At 41.7% G+C, this 13,679-nt stretch overlaps 1 protein-coding gene across 14 annotated transcripts in view; it reads right to left on the reverse strand.

The window, feature by feature from the left end:
- ADD1 (adducin 1) overlaps nucleotides 1–13,679 on the reverse strand; it is a 127,457-nt gene that overhangs the window by 46,864 nt on the left and 66,914 nt on the right. For all 14 annotated transcript variants that reach the window (XM_073610880.1, XM_073610878.1, XM_073610879.1 and 11 more), the window contains exons 3-9: nucleotides 12,216–12,378; nucleotides 6,886–7,037; nucleotides 3,596–3,676; nucleotides 3,048–3,197; nucleotides 1,094–1,237; nucleotides 910–1,008; nucleotides 272–442 (exon numbers count right to left, since the gene is read on the reverse strand). In XM_073610880.1, coding sequence (XP_073466981.1) covers nucleotides 272–442; nucleotides 910–1,008; nucleotides 1,094–1,237; nucleotides 3,048–3,197; nucleotides 3,596–3,676; nucleotides 6,886–7,037; nucleotides 12,216–12,378 — 960 coding nt within the window. The remainder of the gene's footprint in view (nucleotides 1–271; nucleotides 443–909; nucleotides 1,009–1,093; nucleotides 1,238–3,047; nucleotides 3,198–3,595; nucleotides 3,677–6,885; nucleotides 7,038–12,215; nucleotides 12,379–13,679) is intronic.

A 13,679-nucleotide genomic window follows, 5' to 3' on the forward strand; every position in this document is an offset into this window, starting at 1 on the left:
TCTTACTTTACTGTAGTAATGTAGTTATTTGATTTCTAGTCTAAATGCGGTCAAAAGGCTATTACTACAATCTGTACTGAAACGGCTAGATTTATCAGACTTTGAAAGCATTGTAAACACTCACATAGAAATCTAAATGATGTATGGGACTTTGAACAAAGATTAACACAAATGGATGTGGCACCCATAGAAAATAAAAGTTGCCTGGCTGACATAGTTACATTGTAAACACTCAGGCAAATAAATAAAGATCACTACAACATCACCCTACCAGGTTATCCAGCATTCTCATGAGGGCTTCAAACTCCTGCTCCCCAACAAGCCACTTTGGGTGTGCCACTCCTTCCCCAGATGGCGACTCAGGTGCTCGGGATTTCTTGTATTTGGTGGGGTCTAGTAGTACCAAGTTGTCTGGACCTCCTGCACTGGCCAGGGTGCGTACCTTTAAAACATGAGGAGACAGAATTAGCTGCCATAACAATATACCACGACACAATTAGAGCAGGTTTAAAACCATCACTTCACAATTCAGTTCACAAAGTGATCATTCTCCCAGAACTGGATCAAAATGCGTTGTCCTGATTTAAAAGCATAATGAGCAGATGACACCAGGTAAGTGCACATACCCATGTCTTTGGTTTTCAAGCATTAGTCTAAGGAATTTTTTTTTTTGTTTTGTGGAAGCCTGGCCGACTTTACATCTGCTTTAAAGGAACATGTTTTCCTTTAAACGCTCATCTGGGAGTGTCTGCTGCTAGACAGAAACATGACTTTCATCTAATGATCTGTCTAAATTAAATTTTTAACTATGCAGTTTTTTTTTTTTAAAACACTTCTAAGAATTTGAAAGGTAATAAAGCTCATTCAGTCCAGTAATTTCTCCCCAGGATATTTTAAATATTTACTTACCTGGATTTCACAGGCTGACACAAGATTGTGAATATAATAGAAAGCTTCTTCTACTGTCTCTCCCATAGTTACCAGTCCATGGTTTCTGAGTATTAGTACCTGGAACAAACCATCCACAGACATTTTACAAACCATGAACTATGAAGGAAAAACCCAAATAAAATGACATAAAGGAAGCACTCACTTTGCTTCTTGGACCCAAGTTCTTTTGAATTAATACTTTTTCTTCCTCATCTACTAGTATTCCATGATAGTCATGATAGGTCACCTCTCCTAGACACAAGGATTCTGGAGACAGTGGCAACAAGCCGCATTTCATTGCAGACACCTAGAGGATATAAAAGGTGGGAAATATGACTATTTAAACTCAACGAGACAAAGATCAATAGAAAGCAAAACGCAAACTAGTAAAACTGGATGAAAGAAAAAAGGCACGTGCCTTACTCAACTATTGACAAGGGCGAGCACTTCACACTATGACCCTGGAACATTTGCCACCTTGTGCTGCCTAATAATCCCAGTCAGTACATTTTATCTAATGACCGGCTCATGTTAAAAAGTTTTGCTGCAAGCTTAAATCAATTATCTTTTGGGTCTCAAAAAAAAAAAAAAAAGGCTGTAACAGCTCAAAAGAGAAGTATGGCCAAAGGTCCAAGACGGGTTCAAGCACACGCTGACATTTCTGCATGTGGTGGATAGCTTTCAACTACAATTTGCTTTATTATTGAATCAATATGTGGACTTTTTTTGTCATTTAGGATAATATGGTTTGATGCAAGTGCTGCACTTGCGTTTAATAGATTAAACACTTGACTGTTGGAAGATTTACCCCCTTCATGAACAGGCCTTTTTTGCGATACAGCATTGCGTTACATTAACTGACAATTGTGCAGTCGTACAACACTGTACCCCAATAAAATATGTCACCCCCCCCCACAAATGGAGCTTTCTTTTGATGGTATTTGATCACCTCTGCGGTTTCTATTTTTGCACTATAAACAAAAAAAGACCATCAATTAAAAAAATAAATAAATAAATAATCTAATTTCTTCATCAATTGAGGCCAATATGTATTCTGCTACATATTTCTTGTTAAAAAATCCCAATAAGCATATATTGATTGCTCTACAAAACCATGGGGTATGTTTATTTACCCAACTAATAATGGCGATGATCAGCGACTTCTATCAGGACAGCAATTTTGCAGCGGACATTCTGACACTAGCGGACACTTTTTTGGGGACCAGTGACACGAATCGTGATCAGTGCTAAAAATATGAACTGTCGCTGCACTAATGACTATGGCTGGGAAGGGGTTATCAGGGGAGATCAAAAGGGTTAACTGTGTGCCTAGCTTGTGTTTCTGTGTGAGGTGCTCTTAACAAGGGAAGGCATGAATACATGTTCCTGCTTTGCAGAGACACAGGATCAATGCCTTACCCTCCTGACAGAATGGCACTCTGCCTTGTTAATCATCGTTCTGCCTCCGTATTGAATAATCGGTGGGTGCCTGCAGACATGGAGTTTGTGGTACCCACCAATCAGCTCCCACTGTGTATAATCCCAGCGGAAGAGAGCCGGCGGGCATTTGCGCCCGCTACCCGGAAAAGCCAAATCACGTATATGTACGTGATCCAGTGCAGAGGTGCACCGGATCACCTGCTATATGTCGGACTTTAAAAGGAGAAGTTTGGAGTAGTCAAAAAAAATAAACGCGCATACCTTAACCACTTAATGTGTATTTAAACGCCATAAAGTATATTACAGATGACTTCACTATCACAAAAGCAACAAGTGTTTTGCCACCCTTTACACTCCACTACCCCTGACCACAGGCCACTGTACTGCACAGTCTCTGCTACTGGCTAGATCAATGTAAATAAAGCATTACAAAAAGAAAAAAGGAGAATTTTTTATTAAACCATTAAGCAGGCTGAGAATGGTCTTCAAGCCACTAGTGTAGTAAGAACAAACGCTACCATTTGCAAATGCATGACTCAATCTATGCGATAAATACAATTTTTAGCAAAACATGGTAAGGTAGCCTTTGTGCTTGTTACCATTTTGAAAAATAGAATCCCTTTAAACAAAGTAGGAATACACCATAGGCATAGAGAACAGACTTCTTCCATACTCACTGCAGCACCAGCGGGGGTGTGGATATGAACGATGCATTTTATGTCAGGTCGTGCAGCATATATAGCAGAATGCAAAGTGAAACCAGCTTTATTCACTCCTAAGTTAGTGCTGCCGCGGTCAATCAATTCAGCTTGCAGGTTGACTTTAACCTGAAACACAAAAACATGAGAGAGGAGGTCTTGAACAGCATGAATGTTTTGCAAATTTGCTTCAGTCCATGATATTTCATGCACAAGAAAACCAAAGACGACTATTTTGTGATATTCATGAACTTAGGCCCCGATTCATCAAGCTATAAGCACGAATGTGCCAAAATGTAGTCTCAAACAATCTCAAGCAGCTCATGTGGCTCCGTTTTCTGCTCTGCAACAAACACTTCACAGAACCTCATGGTGAATTCTAGCATCGAGCATTCTAGCATTGATTCAAAAGCATCGAAATACTGTCTGTTTTTGTAAATTGTTACAAAAACAAATAAGCTAGTCGTTATCCTGCCCGTTTTACAAATATGGCACATGTGATACCGATGGATTTAAAAGATACTTACCAGACTAGATGCAGAAACTTCACTGTACAGGAGTCCAAAGGGAACAATCAGGAAGTGTTCTTGCTCTGAACTCACTCTGACCTATATCAAAACACAGAACAGAAGATCAGAGGTATTCCATTGGCCAACAGACTCACTCATATGAATGAACAGGGCTCATTTAAAACATATTTATATAAAAAGGGATATATTATCCAGAATGGTTCACATATGGAAAAAAGCAAGTTACTGCGGCCACTTATAGGATACAATACTTTGGTTCAAGTGATTTTAAAGGCTCCCCCCCAACCCCCCCCCCCCCCCCCCCCCTACTTACCTGAGCCCCATCTCCAACCAGCATACGCACATGAGAGCAGCAGCTCTCCCGGTTCTTGTTCCTAAGTGGCTCCTGCTGCTGTCACTCACAGCCAGTGAGCCAATGAGGAGAGAGAGCGGGGGGCGATGGCATGCACAATGTCCATTTACAGAGTGCGGCTCGGAAAAAAGCCTGCTTGAGTGCCCCATAGTAAGAGGCTTGCTATTGGGGGCACTCGGCAAGGGGGGTGGGGAAGAACCAGGACCATCAACGGGGGACCCAAAAGGAAGAGGATCAGGGCACTCTGTGTGGTTTTAATAACCTTTAGAAAACACTGTGTGGTGTGGTTTTAATAACCTTTAGAATCACTTTAACAATCGGCCCATAGCCGAATGACGGCTACAGGGTGGTTGCATAACACTGGAAGGGTCTACAGTGACGTCCTCCCAGAATCCCGCTCTCGTGCGCCCCCAGGGGGGGGCGCACTTAAAACACATCCGTGACCGCCGGGTCCAGAGGAGCCGGTGCATCATGGTAAACGGCTGCTGATCGCGGCCGTTTACCACGTGATCGCTCCATCAAATGATGGAGCAATCACATGTAAACAAACCGGCGTGATATCCGGTTCCTCTTTCCCCTCTCCGTCCAGTGTGAGCGGAGAGGGGAGAGATCGGTGGTGGCAGTGCTGTGGGCTGCATGTTTAGTGCCCACAGCACTGATATGTGACAAATCCATCCATTCTCAGCCATGCATACCCATCCATCCATACATAGTCGGCATACCCATACTCACCCATCCATACTCACCATACTCATCAATCCATCCATCCTCAGTCATCCCATCCACCCCCATCCATACTCAGCCGTACCCATGCATACTTATTCATGCTCAGCCATCCCCATTCATGCTCATCCATGCTACATCAGTTATCATCCATGTCACTGCAATGCCTCACAAAAGTGTAATAGGTAGTCAAAATTAGATTTGAAACTTATGTCCCTAGAACACCTTATGGTGCTCCCTGTATGTTGGTCCTCTGTATGTGGCCAGGCTGTGGAAAAGTCTCACACATGTGGTATCGTCGTACTCAGGAGGAGTAGGAGAATCTATTTTGGGGTGTAAAAAAAAAAAAAAATGCATTTTCATTTTCTTTACACATTTTCCAAAAACATGTAGAAAAAAAAAAAAAAGACATGTTAAAAAGACTCTATATGCCTCAGATTATACATTGGGTTGTTTTCTTTCCAAAATGGGGTAATTTTTGGGGCGTTTCCATTGTCCTGGTTCTCTCTTTTATGCTCCACGAACGCCTGATGGCGCTCCCTGGATGTTGGGCCTCTGTATGTGGCCACGGTGTGTAAAAGTCTCACATATGTGGTATCGCCATACTCAGGAGTAGCAGCAGAATGTGTTTTGGGATGTAATTTGTGCTATGCATATGCTGTGTGTGAGAAATAACCTGCTATTGTAACAATTTTGTGAAAAAAAAAAAAAAAATATGAACTTCAAAAAAACTCACCATGCCTCTTACTAAATACCTTGGAATGTCTACTTTCTAAAAAGGGGTAATTTGGGGGGTATTTGTACTTTCCTGGCTTGTTAGGGTCTCAAGAAATGAGATCAGCCGTCAGTACTTCAGGTGTGATCAATTTTCAGAGATTGGCAACATAGCCTGTGGACTCTATAAAACCCAGCGGTGATTAAATACCACCAAAAGAAAGCTCCGTTTGGGTGAAAAAAAGGACAAAAATTTCATATAGGTACAGTGTTGCATGACTGAGTAATTGTCATTCAAAATGTGAGAGCACCGAAAGCTGAAAATTGGTCTGGTTAGGAAGGGGGTTTAAGTGCCCAGTGGCCAAGTGGTTAAGCCATACTGCAGGCCACTCTTTTGTACTGCACTGTTGGTCTCCTTTTTAATTCACCACTGGTCCTATGGGGGCATGGGCCACCTCTGAGTGTCCATAAGACACACAGAGCAGTTTGCACAGCGCTTTACAACATGGGGGCAGACAGTACAGTTACAATGATAAATCAATACAGGAGGGATTAGAGGGTCCTGCTCATTAGAGCTTACAATCTAGAAGGGAGAGCCAAGTGGAATAAAAAGTAATAACTGTGGGGGATGATCAGATGGAGAAAATGAAAATGCAGTCGTTAGGTGTGGGTATGGTAGGCTTCTCTGAAGAGAAGGGTTTTCAGGGAACGTCTAAAAGCTAATAGAGTAGGTGATAAATCGGACAAATTGGGGTAAGGAGTTCCACAGGATTGAAGAGGCTCTGGAAAAGTCCTAGAGGCGAGCATGGGAGGAGGTGATGAGGGAGCCAGAGAGCAGAAGGTCTTGAGAAGAATGAAGAGAATGATTAGGTTGGTATTTTGAGACTAGTATAGTGATGTAGCTGGAGGCAAAGTTGTGGATTGCTTTATAAGTAGTTGTTAGTATTATGAATTTAATTTGTTGGGTGAGTGGAAGCCAGTGGAGTGAATGACAGAGGAGTAGCAGACACAGAGCAATTGGTAAGGTGGATGAGTCTGGCAGCAGTATTCATGATGGACTGAAGGGGGGATAGTCTATGTAGAGGTAAGCCAATGAGGAGAGAGTTGCAGTAGTCGAGGCAAGATATAGCCAGGGAGTGAATTAAGAGCTTTTTTTGTGTCATTGGTTAGAAAGGGGTGTATTTTGGAGATGTTGTGGCGGCAAGATTTGGACAGTGATTCGACGTGGGGCTTAAAAGGAAAGTTCAGAGTCCAGGACTACACCTAGGACCTTTGCATGCAGGGATGGGAAATCGATTTTGACAGAGGAGATCTGGCGAAAGGGCACATGGGGGAGGAAAAATTATAAGTTCAGTTTTGGATAGATTAAGTTTGAGGAAGTGGTGTGACATCCAGACATGTATATACACACACAGATTCAATGTTCTGATCTGTCAGATTTGGACATGTGTGCCTCTCTGCATGTGAGAGGAACTGGATCTAGTAGTTTAATACTCACTGTAATGTGATTGTAGATCAGCTGGGACCATCCGAACAGATCAGCTAATCTGTAAAATGCGGCTAGTTTACATCTAAGCAATTTTTCTCCCTTTTCATAAGCAATGGAGTCAGAGCCTCGAAGATCATTCACAGGTGTGACCATTCCCAAGCCTGAAATAGAGCACAAGGCAAGTTACAAAAACAAAAAGCCATAAAACGCTAAAGCTGAACTCCAGAGCTGTGCAGCGTGAACCTTTGCTTCGGTGCAGGAGCTTCCTGTAATAAAGACCACTCACTGCTGGTCTCTCTCCTTGTGCAGGGTGACTGGTCTTGTATCCACCTCCTCCTGTAGTTTTCTGCAGGTAGTCTGTAGTGGGTGGAGCCTGTTTGGTCCCTCCTGCAGCTCTGTTCTGGCTATGTACAGCATATTGATTATGCTACTGTGTTTTGCAAGGTAATAACTGGGTTTGGAAAGGCATTTTGTGCACACAAAGTGGATTTATATCCTTTGTGGTTATTAAAGAATATATTTAAAAATAAAAGTATTTTGTGCCTGGAGATCAGCTTTAAGCATATTCCTCCATAAAGGTGATAACAAGGACACTCACAAATAGAAATAATACATAAAAGTAAGCTTAGCACAGTTATACATAAATGCTGGTCACATATGTGTCTAAAATAAAAATACATTCCCTTTAAACTTGGTAGCACAGTGGAGAATGCCCAGCAGAGGGCATCTTGCTATAAATCTTAGGCTGGCTCTTAGGCGGTTGGAATTTCGGCCAGTTCAGCAGCAACCGGCTGAGATACAAACTATTAATGGGCAGGCTGAATGCACCAAGTTGATTGATCAACTTGGGTGCCACCAAGCTGTAGATTCACTGCATGAACACCGACTGCGTTGATAAAGGAATTGTGCAAATTTCACACCGTCTATGGCTGGCCTAATATGGCAAACCCTGCTGCTGTGCATAGTTTGGATTTACTGTGAACACTGATAAGTACTAAGTGAAAAAAAAAAACAAAAAAAAAAAAAACAAAAAAAAAAACAAAAAAAAAAACAAAAACACACATCACACTTTAATTGTATGGATAAAATTAATAGATCCAATCATGTTAACACGCAAGTTTTAGAGAAGTTTTTGACATGATCGGATAAAGGACCTGATCCTATGGATTTGACCACTAATGCCCTGTACACACGATAGGATTTTCCGATGGAAAATGCGTGATAGGACCTTGTTGTCGGAAATTCCGACCGTGTGTGGGCTCCATTGGAATTTCCGACACACAAAGTTTGAGAGCTGGCTATAAAATTTCCCAACAACAAAATCCGTTGTCGGAAATTCCGATTGTGTGTACACAATTCCGACGCAAAAAAGTGCCACGCATGCTCGGAATCAAGCAGAGGATCAGCACTGGCTATTGAATTTAACTTTTCTCGGCTTGTCGTACGTGTTGTACGTCACCGCGTTCTTGACGTTCGGAATTTCATCCATCTGAAAAAAATCCCATGGATTTTGTTGTCGGAAAATCCTATCGTATGTACAGGGCATAAAGAGGCAGAATCACCAAACCACAGTACACCAGTCTTTTTCAAACCAGTCTGTTGATGTGAGCACAACCAACTACAACGGTCTTCATAGAGAAAAAGGTACCTTTGCTACTTTAAAGAATTTAGCACACACCTGAACTAGGGATTGACCGATTATCGGTGGGGTCGAATATCAGCGGCCGATATTCCCGTTTTTGAAGTATCGGCACAAATGTACCCGATATTAATGATATTGCTTCAAGGGCTTTTACTGGTGTGATGCATGCAGCTGCTTGCATCACCCTGGTACCGTTCTTTAGAGCGGACGGTCGGCTTTATTGTAATAACAACCGACGCGGCTCAGCAGCCACTCGGCTGTTATTACTAGCAGCAGGAGGGGACACCCCCTTTTTCTGTTCCACCAGGAGGCCCGAGCAACCAGCCGGCACGTCTGCCGGCTGGCCGAAGACCCGTACAAAGCCGATGCTTAGTTCGGGTTTCGGATCTAGTAACCCAGAAGTGATGTCATGACATCACTTCCTGGATTACTGCCATCTTAAAGGTGCCAGTTTTAAAAAAAATAAAGTATTCAAAAACGCTGATCTTGAGGTTTTTGAATACTTTCAAGTATAGACTCCCGACCCCTCCATAAAGGGTATGTTTTCATCCCTTGTGACAGCAATAATAATAAAAAAAAAAAAAAGTGTACATTTTTTTTTTTTTAATATGAATATCAGCAGACAAAATTGGCTATCGGCCTGAGAGGTGGCCGAAATATTGGTATCGTATCGGCACCTGAAAAACGATATTGGTCGATCCCTAACCTGAACACAGCCCTAATGAGGAAAATAGTCTTTTGGATGTAATGTCTGCTTAGAGAGCTGAAATGTTTATATTAAAAGAAATTGGTAAAAAAAGGTTTTAAAACTCCCCCAAAATGTGAAACAAATAATGGAATGGAATATATATATATTTCTTTATGTATTCATCAGTCAACCATATTCTGTAACCTTGACTTGCAATTTAGTTGTTAGTGAATGGAGAGAAATGAATGAACAGATCTCAGATTACCATCTGGTGTAGATTTCTTGAAGTGACCTTGCTTTATCTAGGTCTGTCAATACTGCAAAATTAAAAATGTCCTATGCAGCATTGAGATTATAAACTCGCAAAACACAGGACTACACCAAGCTGTGCATGCCATGAACAGACACCGTAATCTGTCTAGTTTAGAAGTTCTCCCCGCCCTGTGCGCATGTACAGATGTGTCACAGGGATCAGTTCCCGAGAGCTCTGTGTCACAGCTGCACATGCGCCGTTTCCACCAGCCATCTGCGCACGTACAGGGATTCCCCGCATAAAAACTGCTATAGCAGGTGAAAATGTTTATCTGGTGATCCTCATAACAGCTTACCCCAGGATCCCTTCAAAATATTCCAAAAGACTTAAAGACCATAGTTAGGGGACTTTATATATGCCTCCAATAGTAAAACAAACTCATTTAAAAATAATCAGCAGATTTTATTAACCACTTTCTGACCCCGCTATAGACGAGCTACAGCATGGCCAGCCAGTTCTGGGACGCCGTCATATGGGTGCAGATGGCACGCTCTGATTGCAGTGTCCGGAGGACACAGATTGAGGTAAAGAGCCAATCAGCCAAAAACAAAAAAAAAAACAAAAAAAAAAAAACACAGTGGTGATTAAATATCGCCAAAATCAAATATTAAAAACTGTTACTTCATAATAAAACCATTATTACATTCCTGAATGTTTGAGGTCACAAAAAAACACCAGCCCAGCTTGGGGTGCACAGTGGTCGCTGTACTATGGTCTTCATGTTTAGAAAACCTGCTTTTTCAGGACCTTGTGGACCTCCTATGTATATCCATGCAGCTACAATGCCACATATGGGACTAAGAATAGTATGACACAATTTTGTATATATTATCATATATAATATATATATTTTTACACACACACACACACACACACACACACACAGTAGATTTGCAATCATCATGCGTCACGTCCGGTATGAAGCTGGAAGTGACAAACCAACCCAAGTCACTTCCGGGAGACCAATCCGTCCCATAAACAGCCGTATATAGTGGGGATTTTCAATAGCCATCTTTTTGGCTCCAATAACCTCCCACGGGCCTGGATTGGTACCCCACGTTTTCTTTTTTTCCTTGGTTCCGAAGACCAGCCTTCTTTGTGATATTTTGAATGCAATCTCTCTCTCCACAGAGACCACACTCACAGAGACCACACTCACAGAGACCACACTCACAGAGACCACACTCACAGAGACCACACTCACAGAGACCACACTCACAGAGACCACACTCACAGAGACCACACTCACAGACTTTAAAAAAAAATTTCCCTTATTTTTTTTTTGTGCACGTTTTCTATTTTCTGTCCTCCCTAGAAGTAAAAAAAGTTTTGATTTTTGTGTGCATTATATGACATTAAGTTTTCAGATTGCGTCTATTCTTGCATCCATATGTGGCATTGTAGCTGCATGGATAAACACAAGTGGTCTGCAAGGTCCTGAAGAAGTGGGTTTTTCCATGAAATATGTAGACCATAATACAGCGACCACTGTGCACCCCAAGCTGGGCTGGTTGTGGTTTGTGACCTCAAACACTCATGAAAGGAATATTGGTTTTATTATGTTATAGTTTTTAATATTTGTATTAATAAAATCTGCTATTTTTAAATGAGTTTATTTTACTATTGGAGGCATATATAAAATTCCCATAATTATGGTCTTTAAAGTGGTTGTAAAGGCACAATGTTTTTTACCTTCATGCATTCTATGCATGAAGGTAAAAAATAAAAAACTGTGTGCAGCAGCCTTTCCCAGCCCTTCCTAATACTTACCCAAGTCCCTCTCGATCCAGCAGTGCTGATTGACAAATTTCCAGCATATCCCTTTGACAGAAATCTATTAAATTGACTTCTGTCAAGCAAGGAAGGCCACACACTAATTGAAATTTGGCTGGTCGCTGCTCAACACATCAGATTCTCTTCAGTATATGACAGCTTTCTTCTGCATCCTGCGTGTGAGAGTTTGTGTACAAGCCCTGACAGCTGCAGTAACTTACCTTGTGTGGTCTCCCTTCTCCCAAGAATTAGAAAGGTACACTGGTGACAAGGTGTGACTGAAGTTCCCCTCTCCTCACTTCCTCTTCCCTGTCTACTGAATAACTAGACTCGGGATTCCCGTGTATTGTGTGCTCTACACATATGTACCTAAGAACAGATCAACTTCTTCCTGCTGAAATGACTGCCTGAAGTTATAGAAACACATTCAGCAATTCCTGCTTTGCAAAACTAGTAAACCATCCACTGAATCTCTATTGAGGTCAATAAAACTAGAAATCATAATCTAAAATTAAATCAGGTTATTTCTAATCTTTTCTACCTAGATAATCAGAGTATGTTTCAAAGGCTTGCTACAGGATTTGAGCATTTTGGCATCAGACTTAAATGGAAGCAGCAAGGGAAGAAAAAAAAAAAAAAAAAAAAAAAGTGTAGAAAGGAATGTTACATATGGTTTTCAGGTGTTCCCATAATTAAAGTGCTTGGAGCAAAATAAAATTCCCAAGCCTGCCAAAGAATCTACTGTATGGCACACCGCTATTTAAATGCGTGGGAAACATGCAAAAAGTAGCCTCAGAGTTCAAGGGTCAACATGCATTTTGAAATTAAGAATTGAAGGATCACTTTTAATATGCATTTATTTTAGCATGGTCATCTAAGATGCAACATAAAACTGCATTAGCTCCAGCAGAATTTACACTTACTCAGGTTTAATGCTGCCATTCCACCCTGCGGAGCTGATGGGTAAACACTTGGTACACTTGTGGTCATAAAGTCTGCTATTTGCTGTAATGCCAATAACCCAGTAGGATTTTTTCCTTTCTTGAATTGGTCCTGGATCATGGTTTCCAGTTCTTCACAAAAGGCCTAAGGATGGAAAAAAAAAAAAAAAAGTCAAAAACTGACAGCAGAGTTGTCATAACCCTATTCAATGCCAAACAACTAATCACCACATTTTATAAAGGGTTTTAAATAAATGTAAACAAGAGGACTGCTATATGCAAAAGTCTAAGGATGCATTCACACACGTGAATGCATCCTGCCTGCGATTATATGAGAGAACCCCACAGAGGGGTTCCTGCGATTACCTGCAGGAGACAGCCCAATATAAAGCAATAGGTGGCTGCTGGCTCCCGCAACCAATCATGCCTGCCTGGGGTTCTCGCATATAAAATAGCAGACAGGGTGTATTCACAAGTGTGAATAAAGATAAATATAAAATTTAAGAAACCATTTTACCTGCCAAAGAATTTGTAAATCCACTCAGGCAGTTTTGTGTGCCAGACTACCCCGACATTATAATGCACAATTAACCCTTCCTATAGAAATGAAGAGAAAATCTACTGTGGCCTGAAGACTCTCCAGGATTATGTGGCAGGGGCCACAGGGAAGATCTCTTTGGATCACAGATGGGCAAGTGGGAGGAGAACTTGCCGGGGAAAGGAAAGGCCTGCATTATAAAAATACAATGGGGATCCCCAAGCAAAACATGACTTAGTACTTGGTGGAGAAACCCTTGTTGGCGGGCACAGAGGTAAGACATTTCTTGTAGTTGGTTACCAGGTTTGCACACATCTCAAGAGGAATTTTGGTCCACTCTTCTTTACAGATCTTCTCTAAATCCTTAAGGTTTCTTGGCTTGTCAAGTCGAAGTTTCAGCTCCCTCCATACATTTTCTATAGTATTAAGGTCTGGATACTGGCTAGGCCACTCTATAACCTTAATGTGCTTCTTCTTGAGCTACTCCTTTGTTGTCTTGGTGGTATGTTTTGGGTCATTGTCATGCTAGAAGACCCATCCATGACCCATCTTCAGTGTTCTGGCTGAGGGAAGAAGGTCCTCATCCATGATTTTACAATACATGGCCCCATCCATTGGCCCCTCAATGCGGCAAAATCTGCCTGTACCTTTAGCAGAGAAACAGCCCCAAAGCATAATGTTTCCATCTCCATGCTTGACTGTGTTCCAATGGTCATAGTCACAGCATTTTTCTTCCTCCAAAACACGGCGAGTCGAGTTAATGCCAAAGACCTCAATTTTAGTCTCATATGACCACAGCACTTTCTCCGAATCCTTCTCGGAATCATTTAGATGTTCATTGGCAACCTTTAGATGGGCCTGTACATGTGCCTTCTTGAGGGAGACCTTGCGGGCGCTGCAGGATTTTA

Source organism: Aquarana catesbeiana, linkage group LG01, assembly GCF_042186555.1.
Source record: "Aquarana catesbeiana isolate 2022-GZ linkage group LG01, ASM4218655v1, whole genome shotgun sequence".
NCBI classification, from domain to species: Eukaryota; Metazoa; Chordata; class Amphibia; order Anura; family Ranidae; genus Aquarana; species Aquarana catesbeiana.